The sequence below is a fragment of the Mastigoproctus giganteus genome, chromosome 7, assembly GCF_048544385.1.
Source record: "Mastigoproctus giganteus isolate SK-2022 chromosome 7, ASM4854438v1, whole genome shotgun sequence".
NCBI lineage: Eukaryota > Metazoa > Arthropoda > Arachnida > Uropygi > Thelyphonidae > Mastigoproctus > Mastigoproctus giganteus.
In genome coordinates, this window is record NC_143581.1 from 59,799,493 (window position 1) to 59,819,646 (window position 20,154).

General features: G+C 37.2%; 1 protein-coding gene across 1 annotated transcript in view; it reads right to left on the reverse strand.

Moving 5' to 3' along the window:
* Nucleotides 1-10,483: 10,483 nt before the first annotated feature.
* The window catches only part of LOC150082940 (uncharacterized), a 32,838-nt gene continuing 23,167 nt past the window's right edge, over nucleotides 10,484-20,154 (reverse strand). Inside the window, exons 2-4 of the mRNA XM_090377684.1 lie at nucleotides 18,162-18,915; nucleotides 15,532-15,680; nucleotides 10,484-10,663 (exon numbers count right to left, since the gene is read on the reverse strand). Coding sequence (XP_090233810.1) covers nucleotides 10,506-10,663; nucleotides 15,532-15,680; nucleotides 18,162-18,898 — 1,044 coding nt within the window. The 5' untranslated portion in view covers nucleotides 18,899-18,915 and the 3' untranslated portion in view covers nucleotides 10,484-10,505. The remainder of the gene's footprint in view (nucleotides 10,664-15,531; nucleotides 15,681-18,161; nucleotides 18,916-20,154) is intronic.

Below are 20,154 nucleotides of genomic sequence, written 5' to 3' on the forward strand. Positions count from 1 at the left end.
TAAGGATGCTATTCCACCATGGTTTTGATGTAGGCAGATAACACAATGATCTAACCATTGCTATTTTTGCAATGACTGCCAGCCATAGCTGAAATCAGAAAACCGCCCCTTCGATATCGATGCTACTTAGACTTTGTCTAGGATAGAGCCTGAAGAGGTCAGTAGTCATTTACATTTTTAAACATTTAGGATCATATACAGTTTTACTGACTTTCTGAATAGGATTAGATAGGTTACTACTTTCTGCACACCTGGGGATGAGTGATGTCTCAATCGGGCAACGCTCGGGCGCAGGTGCAGAATCGGAGCGTCAATGCTATAGGCAGCAGCAGAATATATTTCAACGCTGAAATTGAAATCAAAATTGTATGCTTTATTGCTTTCGATTTTTGATGATGGGAACCATTCCAATGAAGTGGCTGAGGTAGTCGGTCTCAGGGGAGGGTAGCATAGTGTTTCATCCCGCAAACAGTAAATCGACCACAGAACACGTATACTTTACAGACATAGTATGTACGGCGCAATAGGGCTTGAGTTGCTGCTTCCTAAAAACCAACAATAACTTCATGCTGATTTAAAGGAATTGCCTTCAACCATGGCAGATTCGGCCTACACACTTGCCCGGAGCACTTTTCAGAAATTTAAGAATCTGGCCATAATCTTTCATGGAGAAGGAACTGTTCCAGGGACAGCGGTCTTAGTCAGTTTTAACATCTGGACTACACGATGTATAGACATGGCGAATGATGTAATTATTATTATTATTATTAAATCAGTTTATTGACCCAATAAATATGGTCTGTGCCCCTTACACGGCCATTCAGCCAGGAGGGCGATCCGTAATACATTTAATTATTTAAATTATATAAACAAACAAGTTTATATTAAATATGCAAAATATAAATCAGTTTTTGTAATCAGTGGATGTCAACTTACATAAATAACAGCCATAAATATGAAATGTTTACAAATTTCAGTAGCCGATTTAACAGTAGCCATATTTCACATAAACAAATTTATGTGAGCCATTCTTTTTTTGTTTTAAAAATAAAGCTCTTTCTCTTTTGTATGTGATGAGATCTTGTTGATTATTCGTCCTTTGCCATCGTCGATAGGCCTTTTGTTTGCAATGAAAAGCGAGTTTGATGTCTGAATTGAACCATGGGGACGTTCTTGATGTTATCAGAATTTCTTTTGATGCTCCAGCCAGTGCTTCTTGTCTGAGTTCTTGAGTTAAGCAGGATAAAGCTTCCTTCGGGGGGAGGGTATATAGATTCTGTCAGTTCAACTCCGTTAGACGTTTAAGAATTATTTCAGGTTTCAGATACTTGACTGAAAAGATTGATTTCGACATTATTTGTCGTTTAGATGTGAGGGAGTGGTGAGCTGCATCTATCGTTTTGACCAGGGAAAATTTGCACGCGATCGGGATGTGATCTGACTGGAACCTAAAGAAGGATGACATGATATACATGGTGTCCAAATTGTGATGAGTATATCTAAGGTATTATCACCTCTAGTTGGGGTATCTACAACTTGTACGAGCCCTACCGTATGAAGGATAGAATCAAGGTCACTTCTAGCATCTTGCTGCCATGGAAGTGGCATATTAAGGTCTCCTGTGACAACTGTAGGGATTCCAGAATCAAGGTTACAGATAAACCATGTGTGGAGTTCCAATCTCGTGTCGTCAGTGTGGTCTGGGGGTAGGTAGACTACACACACTTGCACTTTATTTGTCTCCTTGGCTAAATTTACACACAGCGCCTCAAAGTTATCCGTTTGGCTGTATTTCATTTTCTCAATCAAAGTCATCTTTATGGAATATGGCTACACCTCCACCTCTCCTGGAGCCTCTCGAGTTTACTAGAGCATTGTACTGCATGGGTTTGGCGATAATTTCTAGCTGGTTCCCCTCAAGGAGACATGTTTCGGTAATGCCAATTAGATCGAACTCATCTAGATGTAGGAGAGACTGTAAAGTCTCAAGTTGTTAACAACGCTTCTGACATTTTGCATAAACAATTTCACTGGTATGTAGTTACTGGTTGTGCTAGTCATCTCTGCTGGTTTCTATGCAGATAAGCTGCTCATGCGTCTGGTAGTAGGAGGTTGAAAGTTCCTGTCCAAATAGGGCTTGACCAGGGTTCCTGGGGGCCATCGCTCGAGGTCTAGCACAATACGTTGTTTGTCAGGGGCACATGAGATGATGGAGGCATAAATTATGTTATTCGGTTTGCTAAATCAGAACCTGAGGGGGGGGGGGGGGGTAGCTTTCCTTGGAACAGTACACCACGGTATAATTGCTCTAATTAACGCAAAAATTTGCGAAGAAAGGCTCATTAAAGACATCAGTGCCTTGTCCGATAAGAAAACGTTAAAAGAACGGTGTTTACACTTTTTTTTTTTATGATTGTCTTCCATCTAACAGTAAAAAATTGAGGAAGTTACACATCAAAATTTTACTGCAACGAATCGTCTGACTCTTGGCGCTGATTATCAGAATTGTCCCATTTGCGAAGGAACAGAACCCACTTCAGCTGTTGACTACAGGCTCATTTATCATATGCTTGGAGAGTTCGTTTTCAAGTTCATTGACCTCAACATACACTTCATACACGATCTGGAAGATCACCCAACTGCCTACAGGCACTGATTCTGAAAACCCATTAGGCCTGGGAACAAATCTCAGTTCTTCATGCTGTTTATTGAGTCTGTAAGCAGTTTTTTGCCTCTGTACAGATTGATCCTATTATATGTCTCTTTGAGAATTACTACGGGTTCTCAGGCAACATCCCTACATTCTCCCAGAAACCTGCTTGCCAAAAGATTCTTACCTTCCAACAAGGTATTCATTACTTTACTAAACAATTGGAAGTTGGTATCCTCCAAAGGTATTGTTTTCGGCACTGCTGTTTTCTGCAATATTTCTATCGCTCATGAATGGTTACCTGCATTTTTGGCATATGCCGACAATGTTGTATATTTCCCAAGCTCTGCTATCAACTGACCTACTGCTTCAGATGTCTTATTGCACTCCAGTATCCTAAATAAGTTACCTTTCCAAGTTTTGCGAATATGCAGCCTTCTTTTGGATCTAGAAAAATCGAAATATGCCCTCATCCCTTCTAAAGCACAGGCAGATCTCAATTCAGCATCCGAATTGAGATCAGTACAGTTTCTGCCCCTTCTCATCCAATCAAATTCTTAGGGAGTGCAATGGACGAAATTCTGACCTGCTCTGCGAGCATTCATGCCATATCCCACACCGAAACTGAAATAATGCCTATTATTTCAGTATTAATTCACCTTTAATGAACATTATATACAACATTTACATAAAAGAAACAAACTACATACATGCATATCAATTTCTATGTATATAAACCATACTATAGTACAATACGCTATCTCTCCCTCATCACTATTCTCAATTTACAAATTATTAACATCAGTTTGTATCAGTTGTATCTTACTTAATATGAATCCTCCTTGATTACTCAATCATTCTCTTCCATTACCAATTTTTATCACTTACATCAATCAGTAAAACTCATTTCAGCTCTTATTACTCTTTTTGTATATTTATTTCTAGCCTACACATGAAATGTGTTACAACCGGTATCCTCTTACCTCAATAATATTCACTATAGAGCACCCATTCTACCTTATTTATTCTCTAGTTATCATCTTAGTCATCCCCTTTACCACCCTTACGTTATTTCATAATCATTAACATTCATAACAAATTATCTCAACCTTAGTAACTAACTTGCCTAATACAACAGGAATGTCCTTTTTTTTAAAAGGATTATCACTCAATTCCTTACAGAGCTAGGTTGTCCTTGGGTTCAGGGTTCGAGAAAAAAAAAAAACAAAACAGGAACAGACTTATGTTCCGGAATGGCCGCTACTTCCAATTTCCTTGCGTTCAGGCTTCCTTCGTGGCAGATGGGCTTTCTTCCATTTCTTGGGCACTCTACTTTCCTTAGTGGCGAACAGGCTTTCTTTCTTTTCTTGGCTCACTTATCTACATAACTGGCCATTATCACTGCCTTCCGATGCTGGACCAGGCTTTCTTTCTCTTCTTGGCTCACATATCTTGTGTCTAAGGTTTAGCCACTTCTCAACGGGCCAGACCTTAGATACAAGTGTAGTCTCTTACACAACAAAACTTCGGAGCTACATCTTGCGATTTCGTTGCTGAGGACGCCGATCACCCTATCACTGCCCTCTGATGCTGGACCAGGCTTTCTTTCTCTTCTTGGATCACTTATCTTTAAACTTAACCACCGCCTTTACGGCCTATCACTGCCTTCCGATGCCGGACCAGACTTCCTTTCTTGTACGTTTACCTTAACCTTAAACTTCACTGCCCTCCGATGCTGGACAAGGCTTTCTTTCTTGCATGTTTACCTTAACCTTTAACTTAAATCACCGCCTTCACGGCCTATCACTGTCTTCCGATGCCGGACATGGCTTTCTTTCTCTCACGTGTTTTTTCTTTTTCTTCATCTTGCTACCACGAGATGTGAACTCTGACCACCAAAAAATCTATTTCCACTTCAACCCGCAAACTTAACCGCTCGGCTACCCCTGGCACCTATTGCCAGGGTGGCCGAGCGGTTAAGGCGCCAGACCCTGCCAATAGAAAGCAAATACCGAACGCTAATATAATATAATACTTACGTTTGTTAATATGATGATGTTAATATGACAATACTATGTATATCAGTGATATTATGAAACTCGCAACTTTCTCCTCTTAGACCATCGAGAAGTCAGATACAGAGTGGACACTTGCTCAATTACTCCCCCGAACTTTTCTTTTTCCCTTAAGTTTGTAACGCCTGCCCCAAGGACTCGTAACCAATCCCCATACTCAGTTTAATTTTTCATTCCTTCCTATTTGCTAAAACATTGGACCACAGCCGTCACCCCTGCGCACAAACCAACCCTTCTCTAGAAATTTCTTATTTTTTTCACACAACAATATGACCTTTTCATGTTTGCCGGTCACCTCCAAAACACTCCATTTCGTGTTCACACCTTCTCTGCTAAATATGGCCAACTTACCAAAATATCAGCCACCCTGATGCCGTTTTCTTTTGACGCGAACACTGGACGTCCACTAATTTCCTGTTTACTTCCTAACGGTGGCTTAGATCAAAGGAGACGCGTCATAATCCTGTTTCACGGTCTTATTGTTCTTGCCGTCAGCAACCCTTTCCTGCCTGTTCTCAAATAGCACCCTCTGCCTAGTCCTGCTGTCCCTGTTAGCTCTCTTAGTTTACTCGAAATTACTTGTTTCCATTTAGCCGCTATTTAAACACATACGTCTATAACTTTCCCTTCTCCAATTCCAGTGTTTTTTTCAAACTTTAACCTTATTTTCATTGAAACTAAATATCCAATCTTAATACTTACTATTTTTAACAATATCCGGGCATTAATGCTAATCTCACTTTTCATTGCCCTTTCTGGATTTATTTTAGTTAAATAGATATTTCTATTATATTTGTAAGATCTTACAACTCCCATTCAACACTTCGCATATGCGCGAAAAATCACAGGATTAAATCTCCGTTCCACAGGCCACGACTTCGTGGACATTTCAGAGAAAATGGGTTGGACAGAGTGCTAGGCAGAACTTTTGCTAATTTCGCACTGCCGAAATTTGCTGAAATTTGTCGACGTTCAAGAAGCACCTTCTTGGCATCGATGCACGGAATCCTTTCGATATTGACTGGCTTTGATTTATGGTCCAAGGACGATAAGTGCAAATCCTTGTTGCAAATTGTAACACGCTTGTAAATGTCACTGCATTTAATCTTGATTAAACAATCAATCAAATTGTTATAGTGTAATTACTGAATTAATAATAATTCAATAATAACAACATAATAATTTTAATTAATAATAGATAAGGATTAGTTCGTACTGAATTAACTTATTGTATCGTCCATAAATAACTGTGTACTAAGTGTGTATTAATTTAAATTCAATACCTAGTATGTTTTTAGGATAATGTTGTAATAGGGTGGTTGTGTGCGCATTTTATTCACGTCTCGGGTAAGATTGTGTGTTAGATTCACCCGGTCGTCTGTAATAAAATGGGAATTGTGAACTATAAAATATTTTTGTGAATAAAGAATGTTTTTTATTGTATTTATGAAACCATTTAGTAGGGTCGTGGCGTTTCCACTATGCTACTGTCCTAAAGTGGCTTTTAATGTGAAATAATTAGTGTTGAACATATGGATTTTATTTTTCCGTATGGCTGTTTCATCTCAATACACACAAAAGTTTAAAAAAAAAAAAACATGTTATGGGGAAAACAACTTTATTAAACTTGTCAAATACAAAAAAAAAAAAAAAAATTATATATATATATATATATATTTAAGATCATAAGCACAGCTATTGTTATTCATGATAGTGAATGCATTATTGTATACTAAGTTCCCACAGAATAAATTTTTTTCCGCCATGAGTTTCATCACTCAAACAGAATTCAAGCATCAATAACTCTTTTCCATTTCTTGCAGTAGCAGAAACTTAAAACGCGAGTAAGCAGTAAGCTGCTTACTTGCGTTTAAACACAGTTGTCACCGGTCTTAAATGATAATAGAAATATTTCGCGGCTAATATTAGTATACGGTACACTTCGGATGTGCCAAGGCGTGGCATGAATCAGTGATCAAAAACGTAGCTTATCCCACCCATTGCTAGTGAATGGCTTCAGGCCGGCGATATCAGGTTAGTTTGTTTATTCTCTTTTTCGCCGAGTGTTCGGGTTGATCTTTAGTATAATGGTACCTTTTTAGTCAGGGCCTCCATAGCCAGGAGCGGGAGTGCAGTGATACATGCTCTAGGGGGAAACCGGGGTTCAAGTCCCTGCCTGCTAAATACGGTTGATCTGCCAGCGTGGCAGATTATGGTCTATTTCTTCAATGCGAATCGTTGTAAATACCATATTGTAAATATCGGTGTAAATATACCATAGTTTGCCAATAAATTTAAATACCTCAGTAGTGTAAAGGCATCGTTGGATTTTATCTCATATTGTGGCTACCTTCACAACGCGAATCGTTGAGGAGGCTTCATTCGTGCAGTAGGTTGATAATGGCTGCAGTTTACCTTTTGCCTTACCTCTTTAGGTTGGTGCGTTCATTCCGTTTTTCTCTTAATCTCTCCCGAATAGTGCCTTAACATAACTTGACCTTTTTTGACTAGCCCCAAATAAAAGTTCAGTAAAAAAAAAAACTTTATAAAATCGGTGTAAATACGCCATAGTTTGCCCATAAATTTAAATACCTGAGTAGTGTAAAGGCATCGTTTGATTTTAGCTCATATTGTGGCTACCCTCACAACGAGATACCAGGTATCGCACTACTTGGAATAAACAATACTTCTCTAGTAGAGGAGACTACTGTTATTTATTCTCAGTGGGCACCACCACCCAGACTTCGAAACGGTGCCGTCTAGGGCCCAAAAATTCTAACTACGCCACTAAGTTGGATACCGTATATTGAAACTTTTTACGAGAACTTAGTCTGACAAATAATGGTACATGAGCTCATACCTTTTATACAAGTTTTGCAAATTTCGCCAATGCAAGTTCTGATACATGTATTCAGATTTAAACATAACTACCTTCTCTAAATAATAAAAACTTCTTTAATGTTTCTAAATAATTAAAGTGGTAAACTGGATACCTGTATTATTAAAATAAAATGGGGGGGGGGGTTAACTGTCACTTTTTAGGTGCCTTTGAAAATAGGTAAAGCGCCTGTTAGCTTCATATCCGTCCATTCTCATCTAATAGTTTGAGTGCCAACGAATAAATTTATATGAAATTTCTTATTTAGCTCTCTTGGAAAGATTTGTCTAACTGTCCCAAATTTCATTAAAATCAGGCAATCCCACCGTTACTAAAAACCTCGTGATATATGTATACATCATGAGTTTTCCATTTACTGTACACTGTAATTAGCCAAACCACTGGAAATTATATTTGGGTCGTGCGTTGATTGGAGGAATGAATAGGGAACATGGCGGCTGCCCAGAAATAAATCTGGATTCAAGGACCAAGAAATGAGTGGCGATAAAATTTTGTTTCAAAGATATAAAAAGTGCAACCGAAACAGCTGCAATGGTGAGTGCAGCTTATGGACACAAATCGCTATCACGATCCAACATTTTTCGCTGGTATGGGTGTTTCCGTGAAGGGCGGGAAGATGTTCAGGAGGATGCGGGGAATGGTCGCCGATCCCAGTCTCGTACGGACTCAACCATCGAAAAAGTCTGGCAGCTGTTAATGGAAGATCGTCAGTCCCTTCGAATAACAGCAGAGACTAGCTTCACATCATCAAGGATACCGTGCATTCGATTGTTGTCGATGATTTGAAAACAAAAAAAAAAAAAAAAAAAGGAAAGCGTGCTTTGTACCGCATGCATTGACGGCGGAGCAGGAGAAACGAGTTGCCGCTTGTCGAGATTTGATTGAGATGGCAGACGGTGATCCACACTTTTTTTTTTTTTTTTTTTAAATTATAACTGGTGATGGATCCTGGTGTTTTGCATACGAACCCGAAACAAAAAGACAATCAGCTGCATGGGTTGGAGAAAATTCGTCGAGGCCGAAGAAATTCCGGTTCCAAAAGGCTTGAACCAAAACGATGTTGATGATTTTTTTTTAATTAGTAAAGAGTTGTGCATAAAGAATTTGTACTGGAAGGACAGGCAGTCAACTCTGAAATTTACGGAGGAGAGAGAGAGACAGATCGTTGAAAAGAAATTGGCGTAGGCTAGACGCTGCTGAGTCAGGTGAGTGGTTGTTTCACAACGATGCACCTTCACACAACGCGACCATCGTCAAGCAGTTTTTCGGACAGAAGGGAATTACATTGCTTCACCATCCCCCCCCCCCCCTATTCTTTGGATTGCCATCTGCTGATTAATTTCTATTCCCCAAATTGAAATCCCACCTGAAGGGGCACCATTTTGACAGCGTTTTAGAGAACTAGCTTGACGAGGGAGTTACTGTTGGTAGTAAACTACTTCTTCATACAACTCATACATGGCGTGCACAGTGGATACGTTGAACATGTGGAGGTGCATAACAGGGTTCCACTAGGTCAGTTACAGAGAGCCATCCAGAAGCTGTACGACTGTGCAAAGAAGTGTATCGAGCTACGAGGGATGTATTTTGAAGATTAAATGGTAATAAATTTTTGACTTGAGATTTTTATTTTCTATGAATATAGTCCTTAAACTTTTCAAGCACACTTTGTATAAATGAATTATTAAATTTTTTTAAATTTATTATTCAGAAAAGGTCCATGAAGTACATGTTTATTTCATGTGTATCCATGAAACACGAGTTGTATTTTAATTTTTATTAAAATATAATGGGAAATAAAGTACATTAAAAAAATGGTGACTGAATTTGTGTGCGTGCTTTACTTTAGCATTACACTATATGTTGTGAGGTATGTGTTTCTCTTTGTTTATTTTATTGAATTATGGAAGATCTGAAAATAAGTGTTGTTTATTAAAATCTATCAGAAAATACGTAACGTACGTTACAAAAAGTTGAGTAAATTTGTGAGGTATGCAGTGAAATGAAAACAGTTGCTTTTATATATTAGTTAATTGGTGAAAAGCCAGTTAGTTATTTATTTTTTACTACTGTTAATTTCAGAATATGGGAAAATGCAATTAATAAAAAGAAACACGCTTGAAATATAATGCAGTGTTTACATTACCTAACTTATTTTGAAAACTGGCACATTCTTTACCAGATATGTTACCATTTTATTTCCCCAGATGCTGCCCAAACCACAAATAATAAAAGGTTAGTAGTTGTAAAATATCACATACGTTAATGAAGTCTGACGCTTGATCCCATTGTGATGAGTCAAATTAACTTCTTTTTGATACGATGATATATCCAAAAATATAAGAATTCTTGTCAGAATAGTCGTTTGTTCAATATGTTTGATATTTTTATATATAAACAAATAATTGGAAAAGGAGCCTATAATTGAAAAATAAAATACATATGGTAAGCCAAATAACTAATATATTATTTTTATTTAAATAACTGTTTTTTAGTGACCCATTTATATATGAGTGCCGATCATTCTCATTTGGTACTACTCTATTACAGAAGCTGAGCGGTCTGGTTACAAAGCTCACAGACTGACCTAAGGATATACAGCTTTAATGTGGTGATTTTCAATTGCTTTCTGCATTTGTATCCAATGTACATAAGCCGATTTGCAAGTTGTGTGGGCCTAAAAAATTTCAAAATAACTCCAGGTGAAACCCTACTCTCTCCGCTTGATTGGATAAATCGATTCTGAAGAGGTGAGTACACATAATGTACAAAAATATATTTTAAGCTAGTTATGACAAGGGACTTGCTGCTACTTTTCACAAATATCATACACAAAAAGAAAAAAGTTGTTCGACTTATAATGCATATAGTAATAATCATTTTAGGAACTTGAACAGCTGCTTTCCAGTGACGTGGCAGTTGTCCTAAGATCTTGAAATTCCATATTTTTGGGGGCTACACATTTTCCATTCAGTTTCGACGATTTTCCAAAATGCTTTGACACCCATGATATGCTGCAGTTGCAAATTAAAAAATTTCCTGCAAAAATTCAAACAGCGTCAATTAATGATGAGAAAAATTTAATAGCTTTAAATAATTATTGAACATTATTTAAAGAATTTAAATTATATTAATTCAATATTGCAGGACAAACCCACTTTTTTTTTTTTTTTTTCAGTGGGAAAATATTTTTGTTAATGGCATTAAATCAATTGTATGCAATACTGTCACCACGAGTTATCTCGGTATTACATGATAGTACTAAACTACCTATGTTTCTCCTAATACAAACATTGTTTTTCTTTAATCCTAACATAAAAGAAGGATTTGTAATAGTTGTATATCAGATTCCTTTAAAGGATGGAAAAAAATCATTGGACAACACGTTACTCGAACTGTATATTTTGAGGATGCCATTCACACAGAAATATAATTATTAAAAACTATAAAATGAAAATAATTTTTGTAATGTAACATATACGAATATATTCATACAAAAGTTAGGCATCAAAGGGAAATAATGTACTGCTACCACAGAAATACCGATTATTCGTTAAACAGCACACATTACTGAACAAGATCCCTTTACAGTGTACAGAATTTGTTTGGTCTTTGTTGATTCGTTATTAAATAAATTGGCCACTGATCGATTTCAGAATCCTTCCCACCTTTAACATCAAAATCCTTTTTTTTCCCTTCTTTACTATTTATTAAAGTGTTGAAGAAATAGGCACTATAGGCCATTTTACTAATAATTGTATATATTGCTGAAAATAGTGTTAATATTTTTTAGCGAAATACCCTATAGTGTCTGACTTTTTTCCTGCCCTGTAAAATTAAAAGTGCACAAAATACATCATAAAAATCAGTGGTATTAGTCGGCAGACTGTATACAGCTTTTCGCAATCAAATGCTGCTTACCGGGTTATTAAAGAATTGAACACTTTTTTTTTAAAAAAATAAAATGGTTATACAGCAGACTCACTAAAAAAAAAAATCGACCAGAAATCATAAAATTCAAGTACGTATTTCTTTAAAGGAATACTAAAAAAGTTTTTTGTTTTTCCCCGGCCTATGCATATATCAAGTTCTTGAAGCCATCTTGACGAAGAACAAAAACAGGTTTCAGAGACCTTTCGCAACATATGGGATCATATATTGTTTGTGTTATTTGGTTTTTAGGAGCATTAGCAACTAAGGCCATATTGCTCCGGGATATGCGGTGGCCATTCCCTGATCTTTTCGCATCCTCCGTATTTGGTGGTCACGGGCTCGAACCCCGGTCTAATCAAGAAGCGTGTGCTACGCACTGCTGCTCCTTCCCACCTGGCTACGGAGGCGCCCACATATTGTTTGCATGTAAGTTCAGGCACTATGGGGTCCACATTGACCACTTATGGGTTAGGGAAAAACTGTTTTGTTATCCTTTCAAGGAATGTAACTTTGATTTTTGTATCTCCTTTAGTTGGAAATAGCCTTTAATTTTAGCATCTCATTTATTTTTTAAAGTGTTCAATAATTTTGTAATAACCCTCTATTATGGATCTGATTTTATAACAAAAAACAGAAGTAACACATTAGAGAAGTTACCTCCAGAGTGCTGCATGCATTGCAGCACTCTGGAGGTATCAAATCTAATGTGACAGCTACCTGTGAGCGGTATTGGTAGAGGACCCGGAGGGTTTTCCATGTACTGCAATTAGCCAAAGCGCTAAAAGTTTGGTCATATTGCAAAATTTCGAAAAATTGGGCAAATTTTAATTTCTATTAATTTTTATTAATGTTTGAATTAGTTTTATAACCCTTCATAGTCCCCTCAATTTCAGCACCCAAACGATGGATATGACGACCTTGCGAAAAATGGCTTGCACCCCACGGGTTTGCGAAGATTCACATTGTGGATAGTATTACTAAATAGTCCATAATCTGTCCAAGAGTTGCTTATGTTCTTCACAATGTAGCTTACCTCACAACCCGGGCATTGAAATGTATACACCGTACCACTTCTAAACAAATGTTAACCGGGTCTTTTAACCTTAGGAAGAACAATTTAGAAGAACTCTTTATTGCATACAAAAGGCACACGCCGTACACAATACCCTTCAAGGCTACAAGCCAGGGGTTTAGCCTACCTGGATGAAAATTTGTAATTTTCATCCAGGTAGCTGCCTCATTATATTTGATATATACTCTAGAGAGAACCTCTCTAACCCGGAAGTGGTAGAGGGGTGCCTCACAGGTGAATAATGTCCCTGCGTTAACCGTTAATCAGTGATTAAAAATGTGAAAATTTTTTTCTGCCTTTCTAAGTTGAGTCAAGCTAGTACTGCAGCAGTTTCTGAAGTGATTTTTCTTACGGTTTTCTTATAGAAATTGGGTGCGAGGACCTGTAAGGTTCCCCGCCACCATATTTTGCAAATATTTGGATTTTGCACGACGAATGGCATCGTACCGGACAAAAACTGACGGTGTTTTGTTTAGAGTCGGTTTACTTCCCCCCCCCTCTCCTGCTAGATCAATAAACATCTACCATCTTACCCTAGTTGTTTTTGACAGATTTATTATTGTTTTCATGGCATAAAGACGATAACACGAAACCCGGCATATTCTTTCAAAATGGCCGCTGCTCTGCGGGAAGCAACATACTTATTTTAAAAATTCGCGCGCTCTTGAAGGGCGCCAAATTTTAAATAAATCTGGAAATAAGCCTCAAAATGGAAGTAACTAATAGTATCGAATATACATAATGTTTTTGAATTTTTTTAATAATGTTTATATACATAATAAGAAATGTGTGCATGCGCAGTTTGAAATTTCACTCTTAATTGGCTTTTAAATTGGAAATTGGAAGATATTAAGAGTGATGTTTCTATTTCATGTCTAATACGTCTTGTGCAATTTTTATTAAAATTATTATTTTTTAAATAAAAGATATAAAACACGACGTGTTTTAAAATTTTTAATACAATATTTGCTTAAAACTTACAGTTAAATACAATAAGTATTGCAGTCCATTAAAGAAAAGATGAAATATTGGCATTGTTCAAGCAGAATTTAAAAAATCCCAAAACATTTTCCGCAAATTAATAAGAAAAATGGGCAGCACCTGTCAGATCCCCGCCATTGTTTTTGCTACAAATGGGAGCGCCGCCATCGCCGGGATAATGCCAAATTAATAAGAAATAAATGTCACTTTGGAGAACTGGCAACATTCATCACCTCTCCACCTTCCTCCACGTGTGGAATCACTAGTGAAAATCGCAAAATGTTCCAATACTTCGGATGGGTATCCATATTTTCTGAAGTCTCTTTTTTCTATGCATTTCGCGCTGTAGTGCCCCAAAATTCAGTGCATAGACTGAACCCTAGCTACTCTAGTGAAGCAATTAATCGACTCGGGGACAGATTGTGATCTGTGCCACTATTCCACGTGCATTTCTGTAGGCCAGTGGCATGTCAATTTTCGCAAGGTCAGCAGAGATAGACCCTTGAAATTCCCAAGTCATTGATAAAGCTGGTGATATGCATAGATGACTTGAAGCAGCCCCTCCAATTCGCAGTACACTCTAAATCAAGACGTTAATAAAAATGAATAAACCAGAATTGATTTTTCGAGACCGTTCTACATTGTGAACAGTGGTACATACTGTCAGAAGCTTCCTGTATGATTTTCTTATATATTGTGAACTTTTAATTGAAATAGATGTCTTTTTATAATTTTATAACAATTGTACATAGTGATTTATGTATCTTTTTTATTTTGTTGTTTTTAATTTATTTTATTTCATTTTTTCTATTTTTAAACAGTAGATCTGCTAAATAAATTAACCAGTCACTAGTAATAAATTATATTTCTGTGTGACTAGCGTCGTTAAGAGTCTACAGTAGTTAAGAAATGAATAGCAAATGATAGCGCGGGGGAGACAAACGAAATCCTAGTGTGGGACCCCCCCCTCGCACTGTTTTTATTATTTTCGTTACTACAGTATAACCATGAATTCTTTAAATTGATATTAGCCCGCCGTGGTCATGTGGCAACATGCTTGTTCAAAATTGTGTGTCCATATCATATCAAACCTGTCATGAAAAAATTATAAAATGCGCAAAAAAAAAAATATATATATATATATATATCTTTATCGATAGATAGTTGAGCCGTCAGTCTGCAGGTACCATCGCTTTATCAACTGAATTATCAACAACACAGGTATGTTCTTCATCACGTAGACAATTATGTGTTGAAAGTTAAGTGTATCTGCAAGGAGTCATGTGAGCAAGTACCCTACAGTGAAGATTTCTTTTAAATGAAGACCTATTGGTAATTCAGTTAGTAGAGTAGTTCTGGTAGTGCTGTCCATCCCAATGATATCCATACGTCGCAGTTTATACAAAAAAAATTTGTATTTGTCTTGAAAAAGTGTTACTTTTTTTCTAGTTTCCATCTCTTTGCTTTTTTTTTTATTTATAAAGACGGTTTTCATTTTTTTTTTTTTTTGTTTCAAAAAAATTGTGGATTTGTCCTGTGACATTAGATAATTAAATATAGATTAAAGTGGAAACTTTTTCAAATGTTGCTTGTGCGAATTATGATCCCCAATAGAGGGCACTCTGCTGTTGATTTCAAGCTGATCATTGGAGCAGGGGATGTTAAATGGGTGATAGGCTACGAGCCTACTATATAAATAAATAAATAATTTCATCAAAATCGTCGTAAGGGGGCACTAACACCAATGATTGTATCTCTGCTCTCTGTACCTTAGGATCACGCTTGATTTATCTAATTTGGGGGAATTAAAATAAACCTCTGTTTTCACTTTTCTGTATATTGCATACTCCTTCCTGTGATTATCTGTTTCTGAAAAAATGCACTAAATAGCGTAAGTTGAGATATAATGTGAAAAATTTACCTTTTACATCAACTTTCTCCACACTTGTTGGGATCTGCATCCATGTCTCTCCTGGAAGTACTTCTAAAAGATTATGACTTAACTTGAGTTCTTTGAGTGATGCCATGTTCTGAAACATGTCAGTTGGTAACACTGTCAGTGAATTCCAGCTGTCATATAAAAATATGTTTTATAAATGACTGGTATACTCACTAAAATTTCAATTATTTATTCTATGAGAATTATTAAAAAAGTTTGTATTCTGACTACTAAGAAATTAAGATTTTGGTTTCAATTGTATATGCATTTAATGTCTAGTAAAATTTATGGTTGCCCTAGTGTACCTTTTTTATATAAGCATTTGTGTGAATGATGCTAAGAGGGGACCAGAAATGGAGAAAACTTAAATCCTCTGATGTCACTGATTATCAACAAAAATGCATAATATTAGATGTACACTCAAATCTTCACCAGAGCTAGTTCTCTTGATAGTTTTTCAAAAGTAGAATCGGAACTTTTTAAGCCATGTAAATATCAGGCAGTGGGAAGTAAGTCGATTAAAAAAAGAAAGAAAAGAAAAAAAAATGCACATGATCTTTCATACTCGAAATACGAAATTTTTGAACAACGCTTGTGTTAACTATAAAAGTATTTAAGGGCAAGAGCCTCAAGCTATATGGCAGAATGACTAACGTATAGGTTAGTGCAATTGCATCAGTTTAAACTGATGCAATTGCACTAACCTATAAATCTTTGGTCCGTAAATTTATAGTCCATTAGTGGACAGAGCTTGCGTGCATACTGTAGAAGACTTCACGAGAGGGATCTTTATGCATGAAAACCAATTATGTACCTTGATACTATAGATAACAGCAGGCTTGAATCGGAACCGACCGTATGCAGACTGGAACTATGAGAATTGGACCATGATGGTCTTCGAGGTGCAGCTCAAAGCACTCTCATCTTAACGGGGAACCAGTTCCATTCCACTAACACGGGAGAAGATAGTTCGAAGGAAGTTAATTGTGTGGACTGGAATCACTGTGACTGGCTGTACAGTTCTCCCTGTGTCCCCCCCCCGAGGGAACCTAAAGGGTTTAAGGTATCAGTATGAGGTCCTTATATGGAATGTCCAATTAGATTCCAGGCCTCAATCCAACAGAGTATGCGTGGGATTCTCTAGGGAGAAGGGTTGCCAGTTACTGGCCTCCTCCAGCATCTTGCTGACTTGTGTCAGTCCTTGTGCGGGAATGGAAATTAAGAGTCTCATTCCGGCTTAAGCAAATATTACATCTATATTGTTACCCATCGATATCATAACCCTTCTTAGGGTATATTTTAATGGATCATATGTGCGCCAATTTTGGCTGCCCATAAATTCATTTCAATAAGTCTAATTTCATATCGAAAGTATGTTAATGAGACATTCGTTGTAACGAATGTCTCATTAGCATTTTGTCAAATTCTAGTAAAGTTTTTGATGTTTTTCGCTTGTTCTCTGTTTGAACACCAGTGTTATGTTAGAGTCAAGAGCTAATGGTATTTCCCCAGTGAAAAAATTTCAGTTTATTACTCACAGACAGTGGCGAAACTGTTATGCTGTCATGTTCGCCACCGCGGTGAGCCCTGCTAATACGTAACGTTTTAACAAGCATGGGGGGGGGGACAGAATTTATAGTTTCGCTACTGCCTAGACGACAGACAAATCGAGACCTTTAGAATAAATGCAGCTTACTGACATTAAACACAATTACTATGCCGCTCGTGGCCATATCGCGACGTGCCTTTATGGAAATCTGCGACCAGCTGGTTCAACATAGGAAACCTCGACTGCATGACATTTAACTTGAACAATGCTACAAACGTAGCAGCGTTTTCCGTTGGTGAGCCCGTTATAAAAGCAGAGAAATCATTCCACTATTTGGACTCCAAGTAATAACCTATTTAATAAGCTGCAGATAACAGCCACTAAATGGTTGTCGACATTCTAGTCAGGGAGGGCGCCTCCGTAGCCAGGTGGGCAGGAGCCAGCAGTGGTAGCACACGCTTCTTGATTAGACCGGGGTTCGAGCCCATCACCACCAAATACGGAGGATGCGGAAAGGTCAGGGAATGACCACCGCATATCCCCGGAGCAATATGGCCTTAGGTGCTAATGCTCCTAAAAAAAAACAAATAACAACAATAGTCAGGGGTTCTAATTAAAGACAGCAAAATCTTAATTGCCAGGATTTGTGATTGCTATTCAGCTCTTGAGTAGGAAGCTATTGCCCAGTTGAATAACATGCAAGTAAATTTCTCACATGTCTGTTCGAGCATGGACCTGTATCTGGCTACTGTAAAAGTCATTGCACCTTACTAGATGCAAGTTCCTAAACTATGGACAGAAAATGTAAAGCGAATTTCAGGAGATAGTAGTAGTATAAACTAACCAATTAGCTATGATCGCACGCTTTCCAGTCCGGCTTGTGCGAATTTATTGACCAAATGTGTAAAGAAGGCTTGTCCACTGAGATGAAATCTCCTCTCTACAAGAGTTTTGCTCTGTCGGGACTTGACAGTACCCGTGGAAAGCGAAGCTATTAATAACCCCACAGAAGGTTTCTTTTACAAAGGAAAATTTGTAAAAAAAAAAAAAAAAAAAAACTCACCTCAGATCAAGGATCCTTAGGTTTTGCTCTTCAGGTTTAAATACCCTGCGAGTAATAGCAGAAATTTCATTGCTGGATAAGTCCAATTCCATCAGCTGGGGTAGGTTGGAAAAGGCGTTATCATGAACATGGCGTATTTTATTGTTGGAGAGAATAATTTTTTTCAAATCCTCAAGGTTACCAGGAAATGCAAAACCATCGATATGAGTAATAGAATTATATGATAAATCCACATATTTTAGTTTGGGAGTCCTCTGCAATTCTCTTGTTGGTACAGACGCTGTGCGATGATTACAAACTGAACATAAGTGGCCATGTAATGAACATCGTGTTGCTACTAGAGTCGTTAAAAAGTCACCTTGACCAATCATTGGCTGTTCACATAGGAAGCAATTCGAAAGGGCACTGTTCTGGATTTCAATTTCCTTAACTCTCACAGACGCCAACCAGCTAGTAGGAAGACTACCACCTAAATGTGAGTGTGTGGTATAATTGAAAGAATTCATCAGCAGAAATCGATCAATGATAAGACTTTTCATTGCCCGAGTAGCTCTTGATAACTGGTCAGCGTGAAAAATTCCAGAGCAAATGATAATGGTGTAGCCTCCATTTTCGAATATTGAAGTGCAGAAACAAGGTCGTATTTCTTCAGGTGGTGGACATGAAGATCCAGCCGAAACAACTGTAGTATACAATAATAATAACGATACTAAAGTGAACAGTACCATGTGAGCCATATTTACTGTCGATGAAACTGAAAATGAAAATAAAACAGTTAAATAAATATACCTTTACCGTATGTTTTTGTATGGTATAAAAATGTAATTCCGGATTTACGAACACCATGTATTCTTCAGAAACCGTTCGTAAACCAGGAGCAATTTTCCGGTACATATGTAATTAAGAACTTAAGAATTAATTAAGAGGAGTAGAACTGTAACTTACAAAATCGAATACCCGTCATTCAGAAAGAGTTTTTTAAGTTTTTTTTTTCGTGATAAACATGGAAAGAAATGAGGATCTAAGCGTTGAAAAAAAATTTCTTTATAACTCCTCCGTAAAATTAGTCTACAGAAGTTCAAGTCTAATGTCAACAAATATCTTCTTTCGTCTTCTCAACCTCCAACCCAAGCACGGTACTAAGTACTATAGGTTCTAATACCTCTCGTGTTTGGGGTTTTCATAAAAAAAGAAAATTATTCCATGAGAAGTATTGGCAAAAAAAATCTGGGTGTTTCATTTAAAGAAGTACAAACTACCATTCGACGATTCAAGAGACTGGCAGTTTAAAGGACAAACCACGATCAAGAATTCAGCATGACCGCGATAATAATGGAAACACAAGATAAGACCATAACATGGATTTCTAAACGCAATCGACAGCTTACTGCATCCGAAATCCGAGCTGAGTCTAATAGGAACAGAGAAACTCCCTTGTCTATATCTACTATAAACTTTCGTGTTAAACAGGCAGGGCTTCATCGTGTAGCGGTCCGAAAACCTTTATTAAAACCGGAAAATCGAAATAAACCGTTGGCTTGAGTTAAGCGCCATCAGCATTGGACAATTCGATCCAAACATAGAATTTATATGACATGATCAACTGAAAAAAAATATATATAATAATAAATAAATTGCCGCATTGTTGAAAGTGCCTGCATCCATCATGATCTGGAGTTGCTTCTGTTTTTCTGGAGTAGGTGAAATTGTTAGAATTGAAGAAAGTTTAAGAAAAGAAGGCTATAAAAATATTCTTGAACATAATACAATACCCTCTGGACTTCCACTTTGTGGGAAGAAATTTTATATTACAACAAAACAATGACCCGAAGCACAGCTCTAAGTGTTGTTCAGGGTCTTTCTAGCAACTAAACAACAGGGGGGATATATTGCAAATTATGATGAGGCCACCCCAATCGCTTGACCTAAACCAAATAGAGCTTTTATGAGATCATCTAGATTCTAGGCTGTGAAGTCTGCCCATCTTCACAAA